General features: G+C 37.0%; 1 protein-coding gene across 1 annotated transcript in view; it reads left to right on the top strand.

The window, feature by feature from the left end:
- The window catches only part of TMEM245 (transmembrane protein 245), a 90,701-nt gene that overhangs the window by 32,440 nt on the left and 40,483 nt on the right, over nucleotides 1–17,778 (top strand). Inside the window, exons 8-11 of the mRNA XM_081067733.1 lie at nucleotides 2,401–2,505; nucleotides 7,848–7,930; nucleotides 12,716–12,806; nucleotides 17,398–17,496. Of these exons, the coding sequence (XP_080923859.1) occupies nucleotides 2,401–2,505; nucleotides 7,848–7,930; nucleotides 12,716–12,806; nucleotides 17,398–17,496 (378 nt within the window). The remainder of the gene's footprint in view (nucleotides 1–2,400; nucleotides 2,506–7,847; nucleotides 7,931–12,715; nucleotides 12,807–17,397; nucleotides 17,497–17,778) is intronic.

Below are 17,778 nucleotides of genomic sequence, written 5' to 3'. Positions count from 1 at the left end.
GCCCAAAGACGAGCACAGAACAGGATCAGCCTCATGGGACATTGGCATTTCGTCAGGATTCTCACCTCCATCTCCTTTCCCTTCTTCATGGTTTCCTCTGTGTTTCTGTGTCTGTGAGTTTGTTCTCTTGTGAGTCATTCCATTTACTCTTTCAGGGAGTTCTTTTCCTCCATTGTCTTTACTCCTCTTTTGGTCCTTCGTTCTATGCCAACTCTTCCCACATTTTTTTCTCCTCTTCTGACTTTTTCTATTTTCCTTTATTCTTTAATAAGTCTTTCCCTGTCTCTCTTTCCCACTCTCCTCACTTTCTCTCTCTCTTTTTGTCTTTTTTTTTCACTTTAGCCAGCCATGATAGAACCCCCCCAACTTTTTTAGCTTACGTATTGAGCATCTTAAAAGGTTTTATTTATTTTAATTTTGAATGAAACATTCAACCCTCATTGTTACCCCTTGAATATAAATTTTTATTTAGGTGACTCCTAGTGTGGATTTTTTCCCCAACCCTTAGTTATACGGTTTGTGATAGGAAAATTGTACCCTGGTTTAAAAACATAAAGTTTGATTTTGTAATGTTGATATACATAATCTGTTTGTGAATAGTCCATGTTTTATATGTTGAAAATACCCAGGTATAAATTTAGATATTCTTTCTAATAGAACATTGTTTATGTTAAAAAACACATTTTAGGTTATGACTTCTCTGAAAAAAAAATTGAAGCTCCCAAGTTATTTTCAGAAATTGTAACTTGTGAATACAGATCTGGTCTTAATTCTGAAATTATTTATGCCTACCTATTCAGATATATATATAGTAACTGAGTTTTTACCATTGCCATGCATGGTTAGGTTTTGGAGATACAAAAAGGGGTAATAACACACTAGCTCTTTCCTTGCTGCACTGTCTCAAGAACTAGGTGTAGAGTTGATTTCTGATTGTGAAACTTTTGTTTCATTGATTTTACAAGTTACATTTAAAATACGACATCTGACCTTCCAAAGCTTAGAAACCTGTTACTACTTTTTTTTTTTTTTTAATCTCTGCATTGTCTTCAATGCTTTGGTAGCATGCACTGCAAATTAACTCTTCTTTTTGAGGTTGTAATTGTTAAGCTAAAAGGTAAACTTTTTATCTTTGAGTTTACCATAGCATTGATCTCTTAGTGATGGTATCCTTCATGAAAGGTAAGGGGTGTGCAAGCTTATAAGCCTTGAGTGGAAAATAAATGTTTTAGAATTCATGTTGTTGTTGTTTTTAACTACCATTTTGGATGTTTAACTCACTGTTTGAAGAGTATAATTCACATGTAAGTTAAGAATAATTTACTCAGCAATGCTGTAGCTCATTTGGGGATGAGAGGGGGCAGTGTATTTCAGTGATCTATCAGTCCAACTAATTGTTCTTTTGAAATGTTACATGGTAACTTTGCATGGCAGGAACTCTGCAAATCTGTAACAATGATATATTCTGAAAATAAAAAAGTAGTTATATATAGTATTACTTGTGATTGTGGAAAATGAGAGAAATTGTATTCAAAATAGAATGTCACATAGCATTTAGAGAGAGCATAATTTTAATTATTGATTAAAGATAACCACTACATTAATGATTATTTATGTGCAGTCAGTTATCATTTGTCATAAAGTGTATGTTGTAAGAATAGAAATTTCAAGTAAAATATCAGATTTTTAAAAGTATTTTATTACGAATTATTACAAATATAAAATGAAAGACAGAACACCCATGTGCCTCTCCTGCAGCTTGATAAAAACGTTACCTATATAACTGAAGCCTGTTTTGTATCCTTCCTGATCCTTTTCCCATCCAAACTATTATTCTGAAATCGGTATTTATCATTGCATTAACATTAGGTTTTTATTATTATTGTTTTTGTAACCCTAATGACATTAAAGAGGAAGATATAGTGAATGTAATTCCTATCTTAATTTGCTCCTTTTTTATCTGTGTGTAATTTAGGACATGCTTTTTTTAAATAAAAGGCATAGTTTTTCTAAAGTCATCTATATTTGCTAACTGATAGTAAAATTTCATAAGATTTGAGGTCAGCTAATGGATTGTCATTACTTTGTTTAGAATATTTACCAGATTATAAATTATAATTTGTAATGTAAATATGCTAGAGTATTCAGACGTAGATATAGCTTATGTTGAAATTGACTGCCTTTTCTTAGATATAACAATAAATCTTCCATAACAATGACAGTAATTAATACTGTTAATTTTCTAAAGTTGCTTACAGCTGTAACCGCTTTAGTCATTATTCCATAGTTTGCTTTGCAATTCTGAATGTCCTATTTTGTCTTCATGATATTTGAATGCATGTGTTTTCATTAAGTTGTGTACTTTAGAGATAAGTAATTCTCTTTTTCTTTTCTGTGCAGATGATCATCTGGTTGGAGAAGATGTTAGACAAAATAATTAGCATTTTCATCATTTTTCTGTTAGTGATAGGAACCCTTCTTTTAGCCCTACTCCTGACGGCAAAGGTAGAGTACAATAACTTACCATTAATAAACTCTTAATTGTTGGAATTGTAGGATGGAAAAGAGGCTAGCAGGAGCAGCATAGAAAATGTTTCTTTGCTTGTGAATATGTATAACAGCTAAATTATTTATCATTTTTGTTTTACTAGTTTTGCCATGAAGTTGCCTAGTATAGTTTTTACATGCATTTTTATTATCATCAAAATCTTAGAGCTAAATGTAGGTGAAAACATTGAGATACGGAGGAACAGGTGGCTTCTGTCAGTAGGAAAACTACGCTCTGGTCTCATGACTCCTTCCCTAGTTAGTGCCCTGTTTCTTAGATCAGAATTTTTGGCTAGCTCCTTCCCTTCTGGTCTCACTGGTCTTTCTGGTAACATACCATAGGATCTTTATTTGTTGCTCTTCAGGTCCTTCCAGGTTACATTTCTTTTCCTTCTTAGTTCATACTGCTATAACAGAACACCACAGGCTAGGTGGCTTAAACAACAAATATTTCTCGCAGTTTTGGAGGCTGGATGCCCCAGATCAGGTGCCAGAATCGATGGGTTCCTGGTGAGGGCCCTCTTTCTGGTTTACAGAGGGCTGCCGTCTCCTTACATCGTCATATGGCACAGAGAAAGATCATCTGTCTCCTGTGCACTTCTTACAAGGGCACTAATCCCGTTTGTGAAGGCTCCCCGCTCATGACCTGATTACCTCCCAGAGAACCCCCCTCTTAACCATCACATTGGAGGTTAGGATTTCAACATACGCATTTGGGGGGTGGGGTACAAACATTCAATCCATAACACCCGCCTTTCATCTCATCAAAGAAAATCATGCTCCAAAATGCAGAAACGTTTCTCTCTCCATTGAGGTCTCTTACTGATTTTCCCCCCTGATTTCTATGGTGTATTTTAATCTTTAGCTTATCTGAACTTCACTGAATGCCACATCCCAGATTTTGATATGTTGTATTCAGGGAATCATGAAGCTTACATGAAATCATGAGTATGAAAATTTTCATATACTGCTCTAGAGGTATAGTAGTAACTGTTATTGATAGATAATCTAACATGGGACAATTTGCTAAAGGATGGGATTGTTTCTTGTTACCCTTTTTCTCCGAAAATAAGACCTAGCTAGACAATCAGCTCTAACGTGTCTTTTGGAGCAAAAATTAATATAAGACCCTAAAATAAGACCAGGTCTTATATTACTTTTTGCTCCAAAAGACGCATTAGAGCTGATTGTCCAGCTAGGTCTTATTTTTGGGGAAACACAGTATGTGAAATTCTGTTCTCAGTCATTCGCACCCTCAGTATGCCCTCAATCTTATCATTTGCTCCTAAAAAACCTGCTCTTTCAGTACCTCTGTTTGCATCTCTGTATAGTTCCTATCTGTATTAGTCATGTCATGTATAGACTCCATACACTTGTTTAGAGACTTTGTTTTTGTCATAGTCTGCCTACATCTGCCATTATAGTCTTAACTTCCATTCTAGTTGTTAGAGAAACCTTTCATCAGTACTATCTTCCATTTCCCTTCTCTTTCTCCTTTCTCTTTGCTCTTCTTCTATTTCACTATCTCTTCTTTGTCCCTTTTTATAGGGTCTTCTTGACTGCCCATCTGAATTATGTTAGTTAATCTTTCAAGTCCTTTTTCTTTGTTCATTCTGTTCAGTGAGGTTTTGCTTCCTTGAACTTTGATGTTATTATTATTGAACCACTTCTTTGTCGTCTAAGATTCAGGCAAACTGAGCTTTTGAAGAAAACTGACTGGTTATCTAGTTTATTCTCCCAGCCAAAAAAGGGATCATTCTCTAAAACATGGTGACGGTGTCCACGTGAATATCTTGTAGACATCTCAAATGTAACATGTCAAAACTGAATTCCAGACCTTCCCTCACTTGCCTGTTCTACTCATAGTCATCCCATTTGAGTAAATAACCTCCATTCTGCTTGCTCAGGTGAAAAACCTCAGTGTCACCCTTGACTATTTTCTTTCTTTTGTATCCACATTCAGTTTGTCCCAGGATCCTTTTGGCTCCATCTTAGGGTAATAGCAGGGTGAGGATGTCAGGTAATTGTTCTCCAAAGAAAGCAAGAATAAAATGGTGTAAAAATTTTAAAAACACCATATCCGGGCATTGGAAAACGACCAGTTAGGCAACAACTTGAGGAGTATTGGCTCATGGAAAACTGCTACTGCATCTGGTAAAATAGTTTATAGCTTTCTTGCTTGCAGTTAATTCTCATGTTGTTTCCCTTGGGCACAAAAACTTATAGCTTTTCTGTGCAAGGTGGTGGACTTGGTTTGGGGGTGCCAACAGAGCAGCTGTAAATTAATGGGGGAGATTCTGGAAGCAAGAAAGCCATAGCATGGCTGAAATTAATAAACTGCACACCTTAGTTGCTAAACTGCCCTTGTGTATGGGAGACCCCCAGGAGCCCTGTGAATCTTGAAAGCCTGGAGAGATTTGCAAATTGTGCCTTTGTTTGCATTTCTCAATTCTCAGACATCTCAGATTGCAGAGGAGGAAGCTTTCTTATGTAAAGTGTCTGAGCATAACTTCTGCCAAAATCTTTTGCTGACTGCTAAGCTGTGCAGGTTCAGGGAAAAATATTTCGTGAGCCAGGCTTTAAACGTAAATAAGTGAATAAAAAGCACTGAGCAGAGACATCAGTGGCAGGGAAGACAGATTTTTTTTTTTTTTTAGTTTGAGTAGATAAGTTAATTGCTTCCTGAAACAAAATAAAAATAGCTCTCAGAAAAATAAAACAGAATTCAGAGCTGCTACAATTTATTCTTTAGTGCCTAATTTTTAACCAAAAATGACTAGACATACAAAGAAACAAGAGTGTGATTCATTGGGGGTGGGACAGTCAAAGAAATAGATATTTAAGTGTCCCAGATATTGGATTTAGCAAACAGTCTTCAAAACAGCTATTATAAGTATGCTAATAATGAGTAAATAAATACAGACCCCTAACAGAGAAATGCAGACTAAAAACAGAACCAAATAAAAATCCTAGGGCTGAAAAGAATAATAACAAATGAAAAATTCACTAGTTTCAACAGCAGATTTGAGATTCCGGAAAAAAAAAAAATAAGTGACTTGAAAAAAGATCAATAGAAAATATCCAATCTGAGGAACAAATTTTTGAAATATTGAATGAGCAGAATCTCAGATTATCTGTGGTACAATATCAGAAATTGTAATAGTCATGTAATTGGCTCCTCAGAAGGTGAAAAGAGAAAAGTATTTGGAGAAAGGTTTTTGAAGAAATAACAATCAAAAACTTCCGAAATTTGATGAAAAACATTCATAGATCCAAGGAGCTCAGCAAACCCTGAGTAGAATGTACACAAACACAAAACCACCCCAAACATACAGCAAAACTCCTGAAAGCCAAAGATAAAGAGAAAATCTTGAAGGAAGCAAGAGGAAAATTACACAACACACACAAGGAACAATAAAACAATAACTTAATTCTCATAATAATACCTGAAGACATTGGAATGACATGTTCAAAGTCTTGGGGGGGAAATTGGTCAAGCAAGAAATTTATATTCAGTGAAACTATTCTTTAAAAGTAAAGACAGAATAAGAACATTTCTAGATAAGCAAAAACTGAGAGAATTTGTTAATAGCAGACCTGTACTATAAGGACTGCTAAAGGAGTTCCTTCAGACTGAAGAGAAATGACCACAGAAAAATAATTTGTGTCCAAAGTGAGAAATGAAGAGCATTTGGTAAATATGTGGCTATACATAAAAGTTACATTTCTCCCTCTTCTTTAATTTATTTAAATAACATGACTATTTAAAGAAAAATTGTAACATTGTATTGTAGAGTTTATAATATATTTTATAGAGTTTATAATAGAGTTTATATATATGGTTCATCTACGTATATTATACACACACATACACACACACACACACTATGACACAAAGTAAAAATGGAAATGGAACTACACTGTTTTGAAGTTCCTATAAATATTTTGCTGGAAGTAAGTCAATATTAACTTGAAGTTGATTGTGATAAATTAAAGGTGTGCCAAGTTTAAGATAAATAGCAACCACTAAATAACACAAATTTTAGCGGTACTAAAATGGTATACTAAGAAATAATTGTTTAACACAAAAGAAGGCAGTAGAAGAGGAACAATAGAGATGAGACAGATGGAAAGCAAATAGCCAAATGACAGACCTAAATCCAGTCGTAACAATGCTTATGTTAAATGTGAGGCAACTAAACAATCAAAAGGCAGAGGATTTCAGACTGGATATAAAAAAGGTTCCAGCTAAATGGTATTGATAAGACATACACTTTAAATTCAATGACATTAAAAGATTTGATGGTAAAAGGATGAAAAAAGATATGCCATGCAAACTAAACGTAAGAGATATGGAGTGATTCTATTAATAGCAGGCAATATAGTTAAACTAAGAACTATTACTAGAGACAAATAAGGACTTTTCATAATGATAAAAGAGTTAATATTGCAGAAAGATACAATAGGTTTGAATATGTATGTTCTAACATTAGAGGTCAGAAACATGAAATAAAATATTCAGAATTAAAAAAAGAAAATTAATGATTATAGTTAGGGATTGAATAATATTCCTCTTGCAATAATTGGGAGAATAAGTAGATAGAAAATTAGTAAGGATATTAAAAGCCTTGAAAACACTGTCAATCAATTAGACCTAATTGACAGTAGCAGAATCATGTACTTTTCAAGTAAATGTGGAATAGTCACCAGGATAAACCATTTGCTCAATATGCTAAAAAAAAACTTAAATGAAGTAAAATCATATAGAGCATGTTTCCTGACACTGGCAATCTCCCGTGTTTTGTTGGTTATTGGGCAAGGTAAACTTGGAGCAGTTTTTATTAGCTCTTTTTACCCAGAAACATTGCTTGGTTGCTTATTTGCCTGTGTGCCTCATGTTGCATTATAATTCTGTAAGCTCATGTAGTGTTGATGTTGCTTACAAATATGCATTTCACACACACACATATATACACACTATATACACATATGTAAGCTAAGTGTATTTATATTGCGTGTGTGTATTTTTATGTATGTTTACATATTTTTTTCCTTAAGTAAATTGTTGAGCTTCTTGAAGGCAACGAGCTAATGCCAATACATACCTTTTAATTTCCTATAGTGTGTGTCATAGGTTATTATGTATACAACTGTTCAGTGCAGGTTTCTAAGTTAATTGCAGCTAAGATGTATAATTATTTGACTCTAAAAGTATTGTTCCAATAATAGTATAGAAAAATAAATGTTAAATTGGATTAATTTTTTATTGAGATTCTTTTCTCTCCTTATCTGTAATACAGGTACATCAAGAGAGTGTACATATGATCGAAGTCACAAGCAGTTTGATTAATGAAACTCTAGCAAATCATCCTGAGTGGGCAAAGTAAGGATATTGTGTTACAACAACAGCAATGGGGCTGGATGACCTAGTTACAGTGTCTGTTTGCATGAAGTGGTCTTCTTTGATGCAGCTATCTTGGAAGAGAAAAGATAGGGTTTGCTAAAGCTTTGATGAATGTTGTCATCTTTGCATAAGAGTTTCATGTAGTTGGGGAGAGAGAGGTGGGAAAGTGCTTAAGATTTTGGAAACAATTTAAGTGATACCTTATATCTGAATTGAGATACACAGTTTAAACATGTTTATAATTTACAAAGTACTTTTACCTGCACTGTGAGCTGTCTTCATAGTGAGTGTGTGCCTAGGTTGAAGAGACTATCCCCATTTCACAGACGAGGAAACAGGATCCCATGTTTAGGAACTTGGAATAGTAATCCACCAGTGGCGGAGTCAGCCCTCACCCAGTGTTTCTGATCAAGTGAAGGGAACTTTCTAGTATACCATGTGGTTTCTCAAGTTTCTCTGTCATTCTTGACATATTTCCATACTGTAACATTTTGGCAAACTATGGCTCAGGACCAAATCCAGCTACCTGTTTTTGTAAGTCAAGTTTTATTGGAACACATCTAAAGCCATTCATTTACATATTGTCTGTAGCTCTTTTGGGGCTGCAAAGGCAGACAGAACTGAGTAGTTGTGACACAGAGTCTATGTCCCAAAAAGCCTAAAATATTTACTCTCTGGCCCTTTTGCAGAAAAAATTTGCCGACCCCTGTCTTAGAGGATCTCTCTGTAGTTGTTTAATTTGGCTTCTGTAAGAGGGTTTTATGTTTTTGTGAGGAATGTTTAGCAGAGCTAAGCTATTCACCCAGTTGAACTTAATGACAATCCCATGGCCTCCTTTTTTACTAACCCCAAGGCAGTCACTAAGTTAGGTAACACTCAGCCAGTTTTCTTCTTTGACTCGACTTTACTCTTTTATCTAAAACCTGCTTAGGACATTTCTTTACTTGAGCCAAGTTTAGAATCATATTTAAGTGTTCTTAAATGGACTTCTTCCACAGTATGTCTTGACCCACTTATCTCCTTTCCCCAGAGCGTACTCTGACTGCTTGTCCTCAATGTTTCTTGTTATAAGTTGTGAGATATCCATACAATGGGATAATACATAACTTAGCATTAAGTACAAATGAACAGTCAGTACCTGCAACAACAGGAATGAATCTCAATAATTATACTGAGTGAAAGAAGTCAGGCAATAAAGAAAGAGTCCATAGAATATGGTTCCATTGATGTGAAGTTCTGGAAAATGCAGACTGATTTTTAGTGACAGAAAGATCAGTGGTTGTGTGTGGATGGGGTGGGCTCCAGGGGAGGGCACGGAGGGACTCAAGGAGACTTTTGAGAGTGATGGATGTGTTCATTGTCTTGATTAAGGACGTAAGAAGAGAAGGGGCCTAATGAGATTTCATTCTAGAGTAGTCTTTCCATATGCACTGTGGAGAAAAGATTGGGGGGGATGGGGTGAGTACAAGACTTGAACCTTTTAGACTAGTTAAAAGCTAGAGTAAACCAGGTGAGAGGTGATGAAGCCCTGAATTGTGGCCAGTTGCAGTGGGGGTGAACAGGACAGATGGACTTGTAAGGTCCTAAAGGGTTCGGCTGGTGATTAATTGGGTCTAGGAGGAAGACAAGTAGTATGACTCCCAGGTTTCTAGCTTTGGAAGTTAGTGGATGATGGCGGATTCACCAATATACTAGGAAATAGAGAAGCAGATCTGGTGGAAAAACATAATTCCCTTTTTTACCTGTTGAGTTTGAGGTGCCTGTGCTCAGTATAAGCAGAGGAATCCAGTAAGCCACTCGCTATGTTGGTGTGTAGTTCAGGAGAGAGAGCTGGGGTGAGGTTAAAAATTGGCAGCTTTAATATATAAGGGTTCCTTTCATTTCGTGATCATTCTTCTGTAGTGAAAATAAGTCCACAGCCCTTCTGTACTGGTTTTCAATTAGAATAGCACGATCTCTACTGCTGTATCAAAGGCACACACAATCTGGGGAGTTCTGGATCCAGAGAAATTGTAGAAAGGTGGTTGTTTTTGTTTTGTTTAAAATTTTGGAATAATTAGAGACTCACAGGGAGTTGCAAAGAAATATACGCCGGAGTCCCATGGACTCTTCATGTCCTCCAGTGTTGTCGTCTTGTATAACTGTCGTACAACAACAAAACCAGGAAGTTGACATTGGCACGAGGCACAGACCTTCTTCAGATTTCACCCATTTTGCATGTACTCGTGTGTATGTATGTGTGTTCTCTGTGATTGTATCATACGTGTAGCTTCCTGTAAACTATCAGCACCATCAAGACAGAGAACTGTTCCATCGCCATGAGCTCCCTCATGCCACCCCTTTACTGCCACACCTACTGCCCTCTACCTCCTCCGACATATCCCTAACTCTTGGCAACCGATAGTCTGTTCTCCATATCTATAATTTTGTTTCAAGAATGACATATAAAGCGTAGGGCACACAGCCTTGTGAGATTGTTCTTGACTTAGCATAATTCCCTTTGAAGTCCATCAAACATGTGGTATGTATGTATCAGAAGTTGTTCTTGTTATTGCTGAGTATCATTCCATGTAAGCGGGTTTTAAAACGCTGTTTAGACTTTGGTGATTCGTGGAAGGTCTGATTCTTTTTTGCAGCAAGTTAGTGGGTGTGGACATGAATTCATAGTAATGGTTTCTTGCAAATCTCAGTATTCAGTAGATTCCTGTTGTGAAGAAGGCAGTTAGCCTTGTGGGATATTCATGTGGATAGTCCTAGTTGAGGGGATTCAGTTAAGAATCGATCAGATATGTTTCCTTTCAAGGTGGTGCACATTTATATGTCCTGTGGAGGTATCCCCGCTTCCCATGGATGTACTTGGGAGGCTGGTGTACAGCTTAGAAAGACAGGGTAGGATCATCGTATCAGAGCTTCAGGGAAACTGAAGTTGAAGTCAGAGCACATCTTAATTCTGTCTTGGGCAATTTTGTTAGTCTGGAATCCATTTTTCTACTTTCTATTGACTGGTCTAAAGTCTGTTGATTCTCATCACCCTCGTTAGGAGATGGCACTAAGAAGGTACCAAATGTCATTTAGACCTGCCCCTACTTGGGAGGAACCCAGTAGGTTATGCTAAATTGTTTTTAATTGGGGCTGTTCTCTTGGAAGGTCATATTGTGATAGAGATTAACCTTTATCCAGGAAGGTGAGGGTAGGCCAGTCCAAATTGTAGGAACTTGGTTTCTGCTGAGGTAGGAGAGTTAGTGACTGGCTGAGATAGTGAATAGCCTTAAGGAAGGAACTCAGTGTAGAGGCTGTGGTTGGTAGAAGATAAAGGCACCTCCCAGTTGGTCCCAGCCAAGGTTGCTCAGGTGTTTCAGGCCCCAGGTCTCCTTGAGGATACGCATTGTGAGGGGACTAGACTGAAAGAGGGCCTCTGACTTGGCCGCACAACAGCTTATCTGTTGTCGTTAGGACAGCTCTACACGTACGCTGGTGAAGTATTTTCTTACAGCCAGCAAGGCATTTTATTAGGCCTAATAGACATTTGTTAGTCATTTACGATCTACCCAGATACCTCTGCATGCTCACACTTTTGAATATCACTACAGGATATAATTTTCCCCATAAAAATGTACCATATAATTTAAAATATTCAGTAGTCTCTTCAGATCACTGATGAATCTATAAACACTGGAGTAATTTAAAAGCTACTTAAATGATTTTCTCCCAAGTCACATCTCTATTAAGAGATCCGAATTTCCTGTCCATATCCTTATACTGTAAGATTATTACATTTATAAGTATCTCTAAAGTTTTCTCTTACTTGCTGAGAAATATTTAAACTGACAGAGCTTACTAAAAGCTTAAAAATATTTTATAGGATGAACTGGTTAATATTAAAGATTCGAACCAATTTGTGAATGTCACTATCTCGCCAGTGTACCACATTGTGTGGAGTAATTAAGAGAATATATGGAAGTATTTTCTCCTTTGGAAAACACTAGCCATATGTCACGTGTTATTTATTAAGGCAAACGCCTGCTAACAGAGAAATGGGAGGCACCTCTCACAAGCAGTAAAGTTTATGGACTGTAGTTCCTTGCACAGCTCAAACTGTGCTCAGGAGTTCCTTGCATCTTAAAGAAAAAGATCTTCAATGGATAAAACAACTGAAAACAGCAATTCACCCTCTTAATTTTCTTGTTTTCTTACTCAATTCCGTAGTACCTTAGATCAGTGGTTTGCAAATGTTAGTGTGCATCAGAATTGCCTTCGGGGCTTGTTGTGGTGCAGATTGCTGGGCCCCAGCTTCAGAGGTTCTTTTTCAGTAGGTCTGGGCTTGGGCCAGGCTTCCAAGCAGTTCTGATGCTGCTGGTCCATGGACCACACTTTGAGAACCACCATTTTGAGTCCCAGATGCTGACTTCAGTGTCCCATACCCATTTCTGGTGCTGAATAAGGCAGATGATCCAGGGCTTGAAGGACAGAGAAACCCAGCAGAGCAGAATGGAAGGTTGTGGAAAGTGGGTCTAAAGGATAAGGAAAGCTTTAAAAGAAGTCCCAAATATTAGAATTAGGCCAAGTAGACCTAGAAGTCAAGGATTCCTGTATGTGTATGTGATGTGTATGTGTATGTGATTCATTTGTATCTGTATGTTGATGACTGATCTACATTTTGTAGGTTACTAATTGTTTAAATACACTGAGTTCAAACAGTTATTGGAGCAGAACTCTAAAAGTGTACTAGTTTTTCATTTTTTTTCTTTCTTTATTTTAAATTAGTTGGCTTCCTGAGGCTCAGGTAGTCCAAAGAGCCCTCAATTCTGCGGCTAACAATGTGTATCAGTATGGACGAGAATGGATAACCCACAAGGTAAGGGAAGAGCATTTCTTTGTGGCTTTCTTTTTGCAAGGTCTTCATTGGTAGTGATTTCTTCCTTTAAAGCATAAATGGAGATTCTGTTTAGAACAATTTACCTTTTTGAAATAGGCTTATATGTACAAGTCAACAAGCAACATCTAATGCAATTAAACCTTCTGGGTGATGATACTGAATACTGTCAGGCCAGTAGCCTGAGAAGTTGGCCACTTTCTTGTTGTTCAAGATAGGTCTGATTCATTATTTGTGCGTTAGGAAGGAGTGAGCACTGAGCTTGGGTGGTCGAAGAAGGTTTTGTGGGGGTAAAAGAGTATTGGCACATATTACATTTTATTGTCTGCTGGTAACTGTGCTTTGCACTTTGCAATTTGTTTCGTTTATCTTTCCAAGAAACCTGCAAGTACTCTGAATTATTTTCCCACTTTACAGATGAAGAAACAAACTCCTAAGGCCAGGTTAATTCCCAGTGCTCATGTAGTAAGTTACAGAGCTTGCTTTCAAACTGAAGACTAACTCTATCCGAATTCTTCCTCTTTCTAGTGCAGGATGTTAGAAGTGTGTGTCTGGAACTGAGTTCAGTGCTTTAGTGTAGCAATTGAGATAAAGCTTGAAGGACTGACAGGTCTTAAATGAATAAAGAGAAGGACGAGTGTATTTTAAGGGGTGAGTGTGCCAAAATGTAGAAGCAAGAGTGTACTTGAGAAGATGAGCTTGACTCAAGTTTTGTAAAGGAGAATGAAGAGGAAAAGACATATTTGTCACAGTTAAGGATTGGATTCCACGATAGGGATTTGGGACATACTTTTTCCCCCCGGCATTGCTTATGGGAATGAAGGTAATTTGACGTTTTAATATATTGAAATAATTAGGATCATTTAAGGATTGAAGAAATTGGTTGGAGTGAGACATATGCCCAGAAAAAAAAAGGATTAATGTGTGATTCTGTGTTCAAAATTCAAAGTAAAATCTCAGAAAGATATCTTGAAATCTGTCCTTTCTGCTTTATCCTTTCCCATTCTAAGATTTGTACCTGGAGATGCCACCCTGAGACAGCAAGAGAATCAGGAGTGCGTTTCCTCTGTCCCTTCTCCCATGACTAGAATGAAGAACGTGACAGCCAGTTCACAAACATGCCAGGCACTGTTCTAGGTGCTGGAGAAAAAGGCTGTAAACCAGAAAGTTACCACTCTCCTGGAGCTTCCACTCTGGTGAGAGGAGACAAACATTAAACATGGAAACAAATAAAAATTTCAGATTTGAAAGTGCTGTGACCAGGGTAAACAGGGTCACATGGTAGAGAGTGACTTGAGGTGATGCTTTAGCTTACAATGGCCAGCGACTGTCTCTGAGACAATGTTTCCACTAGGACTAGAATGATGAGAAGGAGACAATTTGTGAAAACCTGGAAAAATAATGTTTGAAGCTGAGGGGTAACAAATTCAAAGTTTCTGAGAGGGGAACAAGCTTGGTTGAGGGAAAGAGGGAAGTCCAGTGTGGCTGAAATAGGGACTGTGGTGATGGGACAAGAAGTTGGAATATTCTTTTAGTTTGAAAGGTAAACCATCTGTGCATTTAACACAGACAGGGATATAATGTGATTTAGGATATTGAAAGTTCCTTTTAGCTGCTTTATGGAGAAGGGGGCACGAATGGAGAAGGCAGGGAGACCAGTTAAAATATTATTCTAGTCGTTCAGGTAAGGTGTTGACGACTTGGACTAGGGTTGTGGAAGTGGAAATTGAGAGAAACGGTCACATTTGGGATGTATATTTTTAGGTTGTTCTGACCTCAAAATCCATGAGGTCTTCATGGATTGCTTATGGAGTGACAGGAAGGACGTTTTCGGTTTGCCAAACTAGAAGGATAACTGTGCCATTTATGGAGATGGAAAAACTTGGAAGTGGTCATGGGGTATCAGTGTTACAGATAGACCAGCAACTCTGTTTGGGGTGTATTAAGTTTGAGATACCTACCCTAGATGTTTAAGGCCTAGAGAAGAAAATGTTTCAATGAAGACTTAATCAGCTATGGCAAATGCTGTCGAGATTTCACACAAGACGAGTACCGAGAATTGCCCACTGACTTATCCTTCCCATTTCATAGATGAAGTGATTTGCCTGAAGTCATAGAACTCCCAACTGGCGTCCTCACTGCCGTTAATGCTTCGTTGTTTTTCATATGCAAACAGTGCGTCACATGCCACCAACAGTATGTGCACTTTTGTGATTCTTCCAAAAGCAGTGATGTGTCTGTTAGACTCAATGCTCTCTGGCCCCGTCTTCTGTGCAACTTGCAATATGTATTGTAATGTTCTGGGTCTGTAAGGTTCTGCCATGGTTAATAGCACCACGGTTTTGAAAAGCGTGTTTTATAACATGCTGTAAAATTATACTGAACTCTCCTTTACTGTTACAGTCTTGGTATTTCAGAGTTATGTTGTGCTGGGAGTGAGACTGCTAAAGGAGATCTCAGTTTGAAATAATGCTTTATTTTAATAAAGGCCACTGTCTAGACAATCTAGAAAAGAGGCTATCATAACCCTTTTAGGCCTCTTCTGGTTAAAGGGGGATCTCCGAAACTGATAGGAAAATGACAGAAAGAATCGGTAATAGGAAGTCTGTGAGTATCTGACAGTAATGATAGATAAAAGACAAATTTAAAGTAGCAAAAGGAAATCAGACTGGGGTAATTGTGTGTTTTTTTAAAAAATTATTTGGGGTCATTTGCTCTGTTTGGTGTTCTTTGTTCATAGGTTATATAGGCTGTGATTGAAAGGACTTTAGAGGACTTTTAATTCTGACTGCCATTTGGCTGCATGACCTTGGGCTTGACCTAGTCTGTTTTCTAAATCTATTTTCTGAAAAGAACAAAGGCGATGACAAAACGATTTTCTATCTAACTTTTGGGGTTGTTGTAAAGATGACAGTGTAGGTGAAAGCTATTTGTAAATTGTAAAATGCTATGCAAATATAAATGGCTTTTATATCCGCTAATTTGTGTCTAGTTTATAAAGAAGGCAAATAAATGTAAAGGAAAGCATTGCGCAGATATATTTGCGTAAAATATGTCTAAGAACTGGTTCAAGTATCCGTAAGGCCAGCGTCAATGGGCGAAGGTATGGACAGGCCACACAAAAGGAAACGCACCGTGAAAGCCAAGATGGAAAATGGTCACTCTTGTCACTCAAGAAGTAAAGAGTAAATAATTGGTTACCATTTCACACCTATTAAATTATCTAAAAATTTATCAGTCCATAAGGCTTTGGGGAGATTGGTTCATTTATACAATGTTGGAAAGCATTCATCGGTACGATCCTCATAGAAGACAATTTAATAATGCATAGCATTGTTAAAATGCTCATTTCCTTTGATTCTTGTACACTTATCTGTTAGTAATAAGAAAAATATTGTGTATAAGGATGTTCATTGCAGTGTTATTCGTGACATTAAAAATTAGGAACCATCTATATATGTCCTGTCATTTGGTAATGATTAAATAACAATATCAAAACTTAATGAACTAATATGAAACCATTAAAAATAAAGATGAAGGCAAAATATGAAATGCTTATGATGCAAAAGAAAATACAGGATTCTAAATTACATCTGTGTAAATAGGCAGAAAGTTGCAAAGGAAATGAAAAAATGGCAACGGTTGTATTAAGGAAAGTGAGACTAAACATCAGTGTTTGTCTTTTGAAAAGTGTTTTAATATTGCCATACATTTAATAACAAATGAAATGTGAGATAAGATATTATAGTGAGTAAACTTTCTCTAGGTTACCTTATCTCTGTGTACTTGATTCCCACAAATCATAAAGCCAGTCTGATCACTCATGACTCTTACACCTGCTTTCTGTCTCTCAGCAAACTAAGGGAAATATTTGTGTTTACAGCTAAGGTTCTAAAATTTTACTTAAAGTTCTGTGGCAATTCTGTTTTTTTTTTTTAAGTTCATGTTTTTTTATTTTTAAGTGTGTTTTTCCAGGACCCATCAGCTCCAAGTCGAGTAGTTGTTTCAATCTAGTTGTGGAGGGCTTTTGAAGTGTGTTTTTCCAGAACCCATCAACTCCAAGTCAAGTAGTTGTTTCAGTCTAGTTGTGGAGGGCACAGCTCACTGGCCCATGTGGGGATCGAAGTGGCAACCTTATTGTTAAGAGCACCACGTTCTAACCAACTGAGCCACTGGGCTGGTCCAGCAATTCTTAATAATAGTGATAATGAAACATGAAACGTCTCTGTAATGGATGGGCATTGGGGTCACAGGGAAAGATTTTTCTCTGGGCAGGTAAGATCAGAGACGTCAATTATCATGGCTTTATTTTTACGTTCTCCTACAGCCTGAAGTAGCTCACCTCGTGAACTAAGGATAGAGGAAACAGAAAAGAAGCAAAATGAGAGAGAGGAAATTTACTGGGACTATTAAGGAGCAGATTTTATGAACAGGACATAATGTGGCTGGAAGCAATTAAATAATCTGGAACATTTTAGTTTGACTTGGAACAAATGTAAAGACCCAGCATGTATTAATTTTGCTGGGTTGTTGCCTGAAGTATTAAACCAGATGATATCTGTATTTCTTCCAGCTTCATAAAATTCTTGGAGATAAGGTGAACAATACTGCTGTAATAGAAAAGCAAGTACTAGAACTTTGGGACAGACTGTATCATTCTTGGTTTGTAAAGGTAAGTTATTTTAGCTAAAGATTTCAATTGTAAACTAATAATGTCCTTTTATTAGATTGGTACAAAAGTAATTGTGGTTCTTTGCAATTATTTTTAACCTTTTAAACCGCAGTTACTTTTGTACCAACCTAGTATTATATAGACCCATCGATTAGATCCGATTGTATTAACACTGGGATTTCATTTATTGAAAGTTTTAAGTTGCAAGGTTTTAAACCTTAAGTTACTGAAAGTCAGCATGAGTTGATGGTTAATCCCCATGGCAAAACCCACTAGCCCTCT

This window comes from Rhinolophus hipposideros, assembly GCF_964194185.1.
Source record: "Rhinolophus hipposideros genome assembly, chromosome: 11".
NCBI lineage: Eukaryota > Metazoa > Chordata > Mammalia > Chiroptera > Rhinolophidae > Rhinolophus > Rhinolophus hipposideros.
The sequence above is the reverse complement of the archived record's forward strand: the minus strand, read 5'-3'. Positions and strand labels throughout refer to the sequence as shown.